Here is a 13,181-nt window from a genome sequence, read left to right on the forward strand (position 1 = left end):
TTACTGGCTGGATTAGTTCCCTGTGAGACCTCCCTCCTTGGCTGGCAGATGGCTCTCCCCCTTGCTGTCTGTTCACATGCCACACACTCCAGGTGTGCCTCTGTGTGTGTGTCTTTATTGTAAGGAGACCAGCTGGATTGGATCGAAACATCCAGTAGTAGCCTCGCCTTAACATCATTGCCTCTCTTAAAGGTCCTGTCTCCGAGTACATGCTGAGGTATTGGGAGTTGGGGCGTAAGTATGAGAATTTGGGGGCATCAACACAGTCCATAACAACATAAACAGTTGTGGAGCTGGCCTTAAAAGCAATGGCTTGGCGGGCAGTTTCCTTTTCTGCTGAATTGAGTTTATGTAAACTTTCATTGCTGCTGCTGCTTTTGTGGTCATGAGAATAATGGTGGTGTTGGGAATGGACTCGCCTCTTCTATTTTTCCCCCAAATAGAACCCACATTCTTTGGGAGTAGGAAAGCAAAAATTCTCCTTTGCGGTTGGTCCTGTTTTGTTGTCTTTGCCTCGTGAATGCAGGCTGGTTTCAGAGTTACCAAGTAGCTAAGTCTGGCCTTGAACTCTTTCCTTATCCTTATCTGCCCACCACTACATCCCAAGTACTGGGGTACCAAGTCTTTGCCAGTGGGACTGGCTTCCAGTTGATACAGAACCACGAACGAATGAGGGAGACCATGTGTTTTACTGGTACCGGCTTTACCTGAAAGACCAAGTAGCTGTGTCTGACTCTGTTCTGAGTTCTTGGTGAATTTTCCAGCCCTCTCTTCACTCTCATCCTTCCCTTCTCTTTCCATTCACTTGACAGGGGTTTCTCCCACTTCTTGCTGTTTTAGACCCTGCATTAGAGGTTTTTCTGGCTCTTTTTCTACTCGTGGCTCTTTGTTCTTCCCCTGGAGGTCTTCAGGTACCAGTGTACACAGCCCAGATGGAGAAACCAGCCTCTTGTCAATGTATATGCAACACTCACTGCATGCCAGGTGCAGAAATCAGCCCCGTTTATAAAACAGTAAGCAGGAATTATGGGTAGAGAGAGTAAACACTGTTTTGAGACAGTTGAATTTAAGATCACTTTGTTAGCGTGGTGTGGTGGAGCAGGCACGTAATCTCAAGCATCCACTCCTAATCCCAGCACTCAAAGGGCCCTGGGGCAAGACAATTTCCATAAATTAAAAGCCAGCCTGTTCTAGGCAGCCAATTCAAGGACAGTCTGGGCTACTTAGTGAAATCTTATCTCAAAAAACCAAAATATCAGAATTAAGCCAAAACCACTTTGTTTTTAAAGTACAGAACTAAAAGAATTGGAGAGGTGGCTCAGGGATTCAAAGCACTTGTTCTTCTAGAGGACGGGGTTCAGGTCCCAGTACCCTCATGATAGTTCATTACCATCCATAACACCAGTTGCAGGGGATCTAACGCCCTCTTCTGACGTCTGTCTAAGTTTTAGGACTTGAGAGAGGGTTTGGTAGTTAAGAGCTGAGTTTGGTTCCTAGTACCAGCATTGGGAGGTTCACAACCACCTGTAACTCCAGCTCCAGGGGGATCTGCTGCCCTCTCCTGGCCTCTGTGGACACCCACACACATGCACACAAATAAAATCTTAACAAAACAACAAGGCTAGGTTTTAGGAGCTGGGAGTGTAGTTCAGTTGGTAGAATGCTTGCCTAACATGTATGAAGGCTTAGATTCAATTCCCCCGTGATGCATAAAACTATGGATGATGATGTACTCTTGTAACCCCAGCATCCAGGAGGTAAAGACAAAAGGAACAGAAATTGGCTAGCCTAGATTACATGAGACCCTGTCCCAAATAAAACAAAAATACTAATTTTAGTTTTCTCCCCCCAGAACTAAAGCTTAAAAATGAATTATGATAGTATTAAAATATTGCATAGATTGGATTTTGAAGGAAGTTTGGTTTTGTTTTTTTTTTTTTTTTTTGGTTTGGCCATACTGCCATCTGTCCTGCCCATGTAAAAACTGAACTTTGAAGATAAACCTCAACAAGTAGGTATTAGAGTCTGCTATGACTTAATTTGTTTGTGTTGTGCGTCACTCAGCAAATACCTGATACATAGTATCAGGCACTATGCTAGGGGTTGAGTAGTACTTAGAATAACAAATGAGACTTGGTTTCTGCTCTCTGGGCATTTGCTAGAGAGAGCATGGGAGTGTTTTTATATAATAGCACATAATTTGGTAAACACTTTAATGGTGTTTTTGCAGGGGCTAATTAATGAAAGTCCCGGAAAGAGGCTTTAAGAGAACTGGGGTGTGGTAGGTCATTTCCCGGAAAAAGAAAATCATGGAAGAGATGGGTGCCAACCAGACAAAGAGGGGAAAGGGTGTTTTCCATAGCACAAGCGGCTTGAGCAAAGGCAGAGATTGGGAAACAGCTGGGAAGTGGTTTTGCGGTAACAGATCGTCAGTTGCTACAGGAGAGTGGGTGAAAAATGGGGAGCTTATCGCAGCTCAGATAGTGCTGGAATTTTCTTAGCTTGCTGAAAATTTGCATTTCACCACGCAGGCAGCTTGGAATCCACCAAAACAGGTCGCAGGATTGGATCAGCCTTTGACTGGGTGGCTGTAGCCTGCCTTGCCATTGGACTGTATTTGAAACTCTGTTACCACTCGCTGCTTTTAGTTTCCTCCCAGGGTTTTTTTTTTTTTTTTTTCTTCTCTTCTTTAGACAGGGTTTCTCTGTGTACCTTTGTTTGCCTGGAACTTGCTCTGTAGACCAGTCTGTTCTTGAACTCCCAGAGGCCTGCCTGTCTTCGCCTCCCAACTTTTTGTTTGCTTGTTTGTTTGGTTGGTTATTTTCTTCGTTTTTTTGGAGACAGGGTCTCTCAGACAGATGTGAGTAGGGCATATAGAATGAAAGATAAAAAGCCTGAGGCAAAATGTAAATGAAGAGAAACAGGTTAAGTTACAAGAGCAAGTGGGGCTAACATAAGATAAGGCAAAGCATTCATAATTGATAATATGTTTCCTTGTCTTGTTTTGGGACCTGGTTGGCAGTCCAAGGAAGTCTACTAAAACCGTCTCTGAGGATTTATGCATTTGTGTGCTTGCAACACTGCCTGGTCCATTCTAAGTGCTCAGTAACTGGGGTATTTGCACACTGTGAAGATACACTGCTGTGATTGGTTTAATAAAGAGCTAAAAGGCTACTAGCTAGGCGGGAAGTATGGGTGGGACTTTGGGGGAGGGGGAGTAGGAGATGAATTGAGGTGCCTGAGAAACACCAGGAGACACAGAAGAAGCAGAATGGGAGGTACATAACAGAACGTTATTAATAGAAATGGGTTAAGTTATAAGAGGTAGTTAAAAACAAGCCTAAGCTTTCATAATTAATAATAGGTCTCCGTGTCATTATCTGGGACCTGACTGGCAGGACAAAGAAAGAGTCGTTAAAATGGATTTTCAGTTTATAGACTCACAATTTAAGGAGGCCAAAAGGCTAATCTTTAACTTTGTGTTGTGAGTTTCAGTAAGGGAGGTGTATGTGGTAACACACACATGTAATCCTAGTACTGGGGAAACTGAGGCAGGAAGTGTTTGAGTTCAAAGCTAGCCTGGGCTACATAGTAAAACCATGTCTCTTTTGCACACAAAAACCAAAACAAAAAGCAAGTGAAACTGAGCTGGAGAGATGATCCAGAGGTTAAAAGCACTGACTGCTCTTCCAGGGGACCTGGCTTTGATTCCCAACATTTACATGGCAGTTCATAAACTATTTCTAAGGCTAGTTGTAGAGACTCTAACTCCTCTTTCTGACCTGTATGGGTGCGGCACACACATGGTGCACAGATGTTCATGCAGACAAAACACTCATCTATATAAAAGAAAAATAAGCCTGGCGATGGTGGCACACGCCTTTAATCCCAGCACTCGGGAGGCAGAGGCAGGCAGATCTCTGTGAGTTCGAGACCAGCCTGGTCTACAGAGCTAGTTCCAGGACAGGCTCCAAAGCCACAGAGAAACCCTGTCTCAAAAAACAAAACAAAACAAAACAAAAGAAAAAATCACCAGAAAATAGACTTTTTGTTTGTTTTGAGGGTTTTTTTTTTTTAATTTATATATCTTTTTTTTCTTTTTTCCTAGACAGGGTTTCTTTGGATCCTGTCTTGGAACTTACTCTGTAGATCAGTCTAGCATTGAATTCACAGAGATCTACCTGCCTCTGCCTCCCAAGTGCTGGGGTTAAAAGCAGGCACCACCACCGCCCGGTCCTAAAAATAGATTTTTTTTTTTTAGATTTTTTTTTTTTTATTTTTGAGACGGGGTTTCTCCGTAGCTTTTGGTGCCTGTCCTGGAACTAGCTCTTGTAGACCAGGCTGGCCTCGAACTCCCAGAGATCCACCTGCCTCTGCCTCCCGAGTGCTGGGATGAGAATGGAATTTCCCTGTTTGATTTACTCTGTGCATTAGTAAGAGTTTGTAGGAGGGTCAGAGGTTAAATTAAAAAAGAAAAAGAGGGGCTGGAGAGATGGCTCAGCGGTTAAGAGCACTGACTGTTCTTCCAGAAGACCTGGGTTCAGTTCCCAGCACCCACATGGCAGCTCACATCTGTCTATAACTCCCAGATCAGACAAACATGCAGGCAAAGCATTAATGCACATAAAATAATAAATAAATTTAAAAAGAAAACAGAAAAAAAGAGAGCTGTGCTGAGGCCAGGGAAAGAGTAGAGGTGAGGCTGGCCGCAGAATGATTCTTCCAGTTGTAGATGGGGTCCATGAGGGGATCCCTAATTCTGCGTCCCTACCCATGAAAGTTAGAAGGGGATGCCCTCCCGAGGCAGTTACAGTGACAAAGGGGGATGATTTGGTGGGTTGGGATATAAGCCTTCCTCATGTAGTACTTACTGCTTAATTTAAATGTCCCATTGGGCTACAGTGGCCTGCCTGGGCACACAGTCAAGTAGGGAACAGAGCTGGGATTTGCACACAGTTGCACATAGGTCGTCTGGTTCCAAAGGCTTGCAAAGGAATGAGAGGGGAACGTGGGCCCCATTGGTTGCCTTGTGTTTGGCGGATGAATAGGAAGAGCATGGTGCAGAGGCTGGAATTGAATCGCGGGGGACATAGGCAGGCACCGTGGATGCTATTAGTTAATTAGTCTTTATTTTTAAATTGAAAATTTTCATTTCGTGTGTGTGTGTGTGTACATACACACCAGTGTGGAGGGAGGTAAGAGGAACTGGTTTTCCACTTTTACCATGTGGACTGGGGAAGCGATCTCAGGACATCAGGCTTGGTGACAAGTGACTATACCTCCACTTGAGCCGTCTCACCTCCCCGCAGTAGACTTTTGAGTCTTGGTCAGGTGGGTCTTAGCCAACAGGCATTTGCAGTGGAGGGGTTGATGCGGGTTCCTGTGTTTTTACAGAACATGAAGTAGGTTGTGTCCATTATGATTCTCAAGAGGGGACTGTGCCTGGAGCCCAGAGTTTTTATGTGTGCCTGTGACATAATCCCTGGATGTCTTTTTGATCTCAGTTTCAAAAGGCTCAGAAGACAGTTTTAGAGACTGGGGAGATGACCCAACGGGTAAACCTGACCAGAGTTCAGTGACCAGAACCCATGTAAAAAGTCTTTGGTCAGCTAGCCTGGACAGCAGCTCAGCACGGTGGCAGAGAGGAGAGACATGGTCTGCAAGGTGGAAGAGAGAAGTGATTTCCAGAATGTTGTTTATTGACCGTGCATTCTTACCTCAGCATGGGCATCCACACTCCTAATTAATCAATTAGTTGATTAATTAAAAACTTCATTCGACACCAGAAGTGACTGCGGAATAACTAACAGTCATACACATTGTGGCTTGTGTCTGTGTGTGCGCACGTGCACATATGAATTTTAGATTGTTTTCTGGTTTAATTAGATGCTTGCTCATGATTTGGGTGGTGTCATAGGTTGGGTTCTTGGGAAGCTGACTCTGAGATATCAATTATCATAAGAGACTCTTTAGTAGGGCGTGCCCTTAAGATTCACCCCTGTGGAGAGGAGGGGAAGTCTGCAGGATTGGGTGGAGAGGGGCTGAGGTGCACGGACAACTCCGCCTACTCCTCAGGGAGAGCTGGGAAGTACCCTCCTGTCATTGTCAGATAATGGCTTCTGGCTGCCCTTACCCTGGTGTAAAGCAGGTTCCGGGGCAGGGTGGTGCTCTGTAGCTGTGAGCCTGTGGGCTGCCTTTTGGCGGCACTCCGGTCGCTAGGACAGTGAGTTCTTCATTCCTAGTGAGGTATCTGGTTCAAACATCACCTTGTGCACATCACAGAAGGAAAATTGCAAAGCTTCGGAGCCTTTGTAGAACAAGGTTCCCAGCATTCAGGCAGCGATGATTTGTGAGCCTCCAGACCTGGCCTGGACCTCACTGTATAGACCAGGCCGGCCTTGAACTTGCATTAGTTTTCTTGTCTTTGCCTCTTCTTTTTGATTATTTTTTGTTTGTTTGATTTTGTTTTTTTATTTTTATTTATTTATTTTGTTTTTTCAAGATGGGGTTTCACTGTAGCTTTGGTGCCTGTCCTGGAAATCACTTTGTAGACTAGGCTGGCTTCAAACTCACAGAGATCTGCTTGTCTCTGCCTCCCGAGTGCTGGGATTAAAGCCGTGCGCCACCACCTCCAGGCTGTCTTTGCCTCTCAAATGATGGGTTCATAGATACATTAAAATTTTAAGATTTATTATTGGTGCGTATGCACATGGGTGGGGATGTCTGTTATAGGAGCTGCAGGCTGTGTTCCCGCTGGGCTCCCACATGGCTAGCTTATGCCCCGAAATAACAACACACAAATTGTACTCTTTTAAACATTGCCTGGCTCATTTCTCCAGTCTCTTACTGGCTAACTCTCACATCTTGATTAACCCATTTCTATTAATGTGTGTAGCACCACGAGGTGGTGGCTTACAAGGATCTTAACCTGCATCCATCTTGGAGAGGTGAGCTATAGAGTCTGCTATAGGACAACTGGAGTTGGTTCTCTCCTTTCACCTTGGTGTAGGTTCTGGGGACCAAACTCTGGTGGCGATGCTTGCGTCATCAGGTGGGAAGAGCCTTTAACCACTGAGCTTTAATTGTATCCCCAGGGAGATTTCCCAGTTTAATGGGGGCTATTTGATTTCATTTCTAGATCTGTTGTTACACTTGAGTATGAATTCAACATTAAAACTAATGAGCCAGGCGGTGGTGGCACACACCTTTAATTCCAGCACTAGGGAAGCAGAGGCAGGTGGGTGGATCTTTGTGAATTGAAGGCCAGTACAGCCAGAATTGTTATACAAAAAACCCTTCTCAAAAAAATAAAATAAAAAATAAAAAGTCCATAATGAAAAATATGCGAAGTGATAGTATTAGAAATAACTTAGAGATCAATGTATGACTTTTTTTTTTTTTTGGTTTTTCGAGACAGGGTTTCTCTGTGGCTTTGGAGCCTGTCCTGGAACTAGCTCTGTAGACCAGGCTGGTCTCGAACTCACAGAGATCCGCCTGCCTCTGCCTCCCGAGTGCTGGGATTAATGTATGACTTTTTAAGAGTAGCATCTGAGGGGCTGGAGAGATGGCTTGGAGGTTAAGAGCCCTTGCTGCTCTTGTAGAGGACCCAAGTTCAATTCCCAGCAACCTACTTGGCAGGTTACAGCTGTCTGTAACTCTAGTCCAGGGGATCTGATACCTTCTTCTCACTTCCTGGGCAGTACATACATGCAGGCAGAGCACTTATGTATCTGTGATGTCAGTTTATTAGGGAGTGCTCTCGGGATCCACACTTGTGGAAAGAGGGAGGGTTGCCTACTGTTACGTGGAGATTTGAAACAGGAATCTTTCAGGGATTCCCCAGATCTGGATGGAGTTGGGAATCCCAGCATTTGGGACGAAAGGAAGGATGATTAAGATGCTCCAGGCCAGTCTGGTTTACAGTGGGGTCCTTTCTCAAAAACAACAACAAAAACAAAACCCAACTGATTGTGTCTGGTTGAAATCAATGCATATAAAGATACTTTGTAGGCCTAGCTGGGGGCGTGGCTTGGTAGTAGAGTGCATGCCTGTGATGTACAAGGCCCTGTCTTTGATCCCCAGTACTGCAGAAACAAAGTACTGTTTTAACAGTGGTGCCAGAGAGTAGGAGAACAACAGGACTCTGGGGACCGTCTAGTGCAAACTCTTACCTTTCAGTTAAGGAATGAGACCTCAGAGTCCAAGACTGTATTCAGTTCTGTGGATACATAAATAAAGGAAGGCGTACTTGAGTATGGTAGCTATGCTGCTCCCAGTGTACACGTCTTTCTGCCTTTATCTCAGGACTCTGACTTAGAGCTATAAATAAGCACATTCTTTGTAGATTTGGACTTTGAAAGCACAAAGGAGGGTGTGTGTGGGTGTGTGTACGCAATCCTCTGTCACTAGCTCGAGGACTTGACTGTGAACTCCGATGGTTCCCCTGCTCCCCTGTTACTATTTCGTTAGCGTCCTCCTATCTCCACCCCCGCCCACACTACCTTTTCTTTCTCCATTTGGCAAGTGTGTGACTCCAGCTCAATTCTAGTCGGTCTCTTTTCTTCTCAGGCTCTTTGGTACAAGGCAAGGGATCAGTGTACACTTCTCAGCCCGACGTCCAAGTTGCCGAGAATAACTGTGAGTGGGCCAGAGCTATGAGGTCATCAGGGTGGGGGTTGGGAGGATGTAGCTTGTGGTTTGGGGCTGCTTCTTTCTCTCTCTCATTTTGGTCCTGTCTGTAGCTGTCAAGCTGTCCTGTACCTACTCTGGCTTCTCCTCTCCCCGAGTGGAATGGAAGTTCGTCCAAGGTGACACTACCACGCTTGTTTGCTATAACAGCCAGATCACAGGTAAATTGTCCCACTTGTTAAGATTGCAGCGTCATTGGCACTGCCCAGCCTGGGTTCCTGGGGTGGGGACATCCCCGGAGTTCTGAGTATTTCCCTTTAGTGGAGAATGAAGGATGTACCTTGGGTCCACCTTCCTCTTTTCTTTGCTGCCCAGTTTACTCTGTCTCTTCTGCTCCTGTCTCTTTATAGCTTCCTATGCAGGTCGTGTTACCTTCTCGTCCAGTGGCATCACATTCAATTCTGTGACCCGGAAAGACACTGGAGCATATACTTGTATGGTCTCTGAGGACGGTGGCCAGAACTATGGGGAAGTCAACATCCACCTCACCGTGCTTGGTATGTGCCGTGTAACTTCGTGTAGGCTTAAAACCAGTTGCTCCCCTAAACCTGATAGTAGACTGACTGCTAAGCTTTAGGCCTTGCAGATGGGGAGACTATAGAGAGGGTGAGTGCCCCTCCCCTCCCTCACCCCGTTTAATAGGAACTTGGGGCATACAGGTTGCATCTCTAGCTGATGGGTTGAGAGTGTCATCCTGGTTTGTTACCTACACTTATGTAACCCTATTGTTCTTGCATTCCCTCGCTAGTGCCCCCATCCAAGCCGACGGTCAATATCCCCTCCTCCGTCACCATTGGGAACAGGGCAGTGCTGACCTGCTCAGAACAAGATGGTTCCCCACCTTCTGAGTATTCCTGGTTCAGGGATGGGATAGACATGCTTACAGATGCCAAGAAAACCCGTGCCTTCGTCAATTCTTCATACACCGTTGATCCAAAGACAGGGGACCTGGTACGAAAAGGGAGAGGTGAAAGGTAGGGGGGCAGCCGTAGAACCCCTGAGAGTGGGAAGGCTCAGAGAACTAATTGGATAGATGCTTGATTTATTCGAGCAAGAAGCCGGTGTATTCTCTTCCCTCTAGATCTTTGATCCTGTGACAGCCTTTGATACTGGCGAATACTACTGTCAAGCCCAGAATGGCTTTGGGACAGCCACGAGGTCAGAGGCCGTACGCATGGACGCTGGTGAGTGAGAAGGTGACTGCGGCCTGAGGTTAGAGCTGGGGTACAGTCAGAGGCCAGTTTTCATGTGCTTATTGACAGCTTTGTCAGTGCACAGTTGTCTGTCAGGACACCTCACCTCTTAATTTGTGTCTCACAGTGGAGCTGAATGTGGGGGGCATCGTGGCCGCTGTCCTGGTAACACTGATTCTCCTTGGAGTCTTGATTTTTGGCATCTGGTTTGCCTACAGCCGAGGATACTTTGAAAGTAAGTGCCTCCCTCCCCTTCCCCACCCCTGCCTTGTTTGTGATAGCCCAGGCTATCACAACTCACAGTGATCCTCCTACCTCAGCCTCTAAGTGCTGAGCATAGTAGCAAGTGCTACTGTACCCAGCTGGATGTTCTTTGTCTTTGCGTGGTTTGTGGGTAGCATCTGAGTATGGACCCTGATACCATGCTCCATGTGCTGGTACCATCTGCCCAGGGAGCATGGATAAGTTGATTTAGTTCCTATCAAAAACCACATACTACTTCCCCCTAATGCCCTTCTCATACTGCATTCTGTTCTGATAGTAATCATGGTCTCTCTTTTTCTCTTTTTTCTTTTTCAGGAACAAAGAAAGGGTGAGCGGTGGTGCTGTCCCACAGGGTTCTCTCGTTAAAGCATGGGCAAGTGTGGTTTGGAGCTGAGCTGAGTCCCAGGAGTGGGGTGGAGAGCTAGGTGGAGGCAGCTGTTTCAGAGGGAATGACCCTGCACCTTGCACTCGGTTTTTCTGCAAAGGTTTACCTTCTGAACCCCGCCCCCCCAATCCTGGCAAGGATACATTGTTACCAGGGTCTGAGTGTTTTCCGATTTCTGCTTTTCCCTTAGGACCGCACCAAGTAAAAAGGTGATCTACAGCCAGCCCAGTACTCGAAGTGAGGTGAGTGTACCTGGCCTGAGGAGGGGAGGCCTGAAGTGAAGTGTCTAACCTGCTTGTGTGTTGATGAGCAAAATGAGACTGGTGTTTACTGACGTTTTATTTCCCTAGGGGGAGTTCAAACAGACCTCGTCATTCCTGGTGTGACCTCCTGCGGCTCACCTGTCTCTTCTCCACTTGTCTTACTCAGGTGCTACAGGTTCCAGCCCCTGCTGGCTGTAGCTGCACAGGATGCCTTCAGTGTCTTCTAGATCTCACAGGACCCCTTGCTTTTATTTTAGCTAGGATATGGTTTTAATAAGGTCGGCTATTTCTCCCTCCTCTTTCCTGCCCACCATGGCCTGAGACTAGTTACAAAGTCTCATTCCCTCTTCTGATGTGGAATTGGACAAGAGTCCTACATTAGGCAGCAAAAATGACTGGACTGACAGGAACCTGAAACCAGTACCTGGCTTTAATGGCCTTTGAATAAGAACTTTTAAGCCTAATTCCCCAGTTTTCTCTTCGCTTGATGAGGATGGTTGCCAGCTGCTCTAGAGTGGGAATTGGAGAAAGGAGGGACTGAAGCATTCGGTGGTGACCTCAGCTCTTTGGTCTCTGGAGCCTTCTGTCCCCACAAAATGTGCCACTGGGATTCTTCTCCTGGATACAAGCAAATTGCCACCACATCCGTATGAGGTGGGAGAACTCAGCACTCTCCCAAGAGGCTTGGAGTAAGAGAGATTTAAACTACTAATCTAAAGAAAAGGCTGGGACTTGTAGCTGGCAGTCACTCTTCCCTTGACTGGAACAACTGCACAGACCCTTGTAAGATGTGTGTGGATTCTGGAGATGTGTGCATTGTAGTCTTGCCCCTTTGGTGGACTGTGTGTGTGTGTGTGTGTGTGTGTGTGTGTGTGTGAGTGTGTGTGTGTGAGTGTGTGTGTGTGTGTGTGTGTGTGTGTGTGTGAGAGAGAGAGAGAGAGAGAGAGAGAGAGAGAGAGAGAGCGAGAGAGAGAGCGCGAGTGCGAGCACGCTGGGCTTCCCCAGCTCTTTGGCAAGGTTGTGTTTCTGTGTGTTTATATTAGACAGATGTTGGAAATAAAAATTTGGTTTGTCAGACTTGTTTTTGTTGAAGTAAGGGAAGGAGATCTTTAAGGGACGGCTTCTTTGTATGAACAGGAAAATACATGAAAGTTCTGCTTCCCAGCAACCTGTGGCTGGCCCTCAGGACTGTTTTCTTAGCTAAAGGCAATACTTCAGGGACGTCAGAACTTCCTCGCAGCCTCCTACTGCTGGGTGAAGCTGGAACTCTGCTGGCAGGAAGTGGGTGGGTTCTCCTTAGCCCTTTAGTCCAGTGGGGAAGAAAGCGCCCTGCACTGTCCTGCCTGCGGGCATAATGGACCAAGGCTTCTAAGGGGGCGTTCTTTGATCATTTGAAGAACTGCTTTAATGTTTGAGACAGCAGAAATGACAAGATAGCTCTGGGTCATTGCTTTCTTCGCTGTGGGCCCCTTTCAGCCGCTGGAAATTAAACACTCACCTAAGGGTCTTCCACCAATAAAGGATTTTCCAATGGAAATCAAATCCAATTGAACAATAAAAGAAAAATTTGAAACAGTTCAGTAAAGATAAGACCTTTTCAAGTATGTTTCAATTTGTTGTCATGGTTGGGGGAGGGGGTAGGGGGGCTGGGGGATGAGGTAGGGGAGGGTAAGGGTAAATTAAAGGGCCTAAGGTCCTTTACCCCTTGAGGTAAATAATTCCCTCAGGGGCTTCTGATAAGTATGAATCAATTTACAGTCTTGGAGTTTATCTTTCCGGGTTACAACAGCCCTTGGAAATGCCATGTCTACTTTTATTTCCCAATGTCAAAATTAATTTTTGTAATAAATGCTTATTTTTTGCATCGATTTTGTTTAAATCCTGAAGTTCTGCAATAAGAGAATTGGGACTCCCGGATGGAGTAATAGCTAATAAGCTGATAAAGGGCTTGCCTAGCATGGCAGAAGCCCTTGGTTGGATCCCCAGCACCGCACACAATCAGGTGTGATTGCGCACATCTGTGATCCCAGCCTTTGAGAAGCAGAGGCGGGAGGTTCACAAGTTCAAGGTCATCCTCAGCTAAACAGCAAGTTTGAGGTCTTGTCTCAAGACAAAAAAGAAACAAACAAAAAACTAAAAATGAGAAGACGGGTGAAATTAAGGGGGAAAAATAATTATGACTTCAGAAGTGGCTTGAACATCTAAAATTTTCCTGGTAATCTTGTTGTTTGAAATTTCGGATGTCTGTTCATATGTCTCTTAAAAACATTAGTTTTTAATTTTAAATAGGCGTATGTGTGTGTGTGTGGGGGGGTGGAGTATATGCAAGTGCCCAGGAGGCCAGATTAGGCCTTGGATTCCCATTGACCTTGAGGTTGAGGCAACAGT

At 46.0% G+C, this 13,181-nt stretch overlaps 1 protein-coding gene across 3 annotated transcripts in view; it reads left to right on the top strand.

The window, feature by feature from the left end:
* The window catches only part of F11r (F11 receptor), a 32,008-nt gene extending 19,614 nt beyond the window's left edge, over positions 1-12,394 (top strand). The window contains exons 2-11 of one of the 3 annotated variants that reach the window (XR_012912107.1): positions 8,569-8,637; positions 8,742-8,849; positions 9,039-9,185; positions 9,437-9,639; positions 9,770-9,872; positions 10,009-10,116; positions 10,461-10,473; positions 10,721-10,772; positions 10,881-11,628; positions 11,673-12,394. Coding sequence is in view for 2 of the 3 variants with exons in the window: in XM_075989135.1 (XP_075845250.1) it covers positions 8,569-8,637; positions 8,742-8,849; positions 9,039-9,185; positions 9,437-9,639; positions 9,770-9,872; positions 10,009-10,116; positions 10,461-10,473; positions 10,721-10,772; positions 10,881-10,916 (839 nt within the window). In the remaining variant the exon portion in view is untranslated. Of the gene's footprint in view, positions 1-8,568; positions 8,638-8,741; positions 8,850-9,038; positions 9,186-9,436; positions 9,640-9,769; positions 9,873-10,008; positions 10,121-10,460; positions 10,474-10,720; positions 10,773-10,880 lie in introns of all 3 variants that reach the window. The other 2 variants (XM_075989135.1, XM_075989134.1) reach the window with 2 other exon arrangements.
* The last annotated feature ends 787 nt before the right edge of the window (positions 12,395-13,181 follow it).

The sequence above is a fragment of the Microtus pennsylvanicus genome, chromosome 10 (genome assembly GCF_037038515.1).
Source record: "Microtus pennsylvanicus isolate mMicPen1 chromosome 10, mMicPen1.hap1, whole genome shotgun sequence".
NCBI lineage: Eukaryota > Metazoa > Chordata > Mammalia > Rodentia > Cricetidae > Microtus > Microtus pennsylvanicus.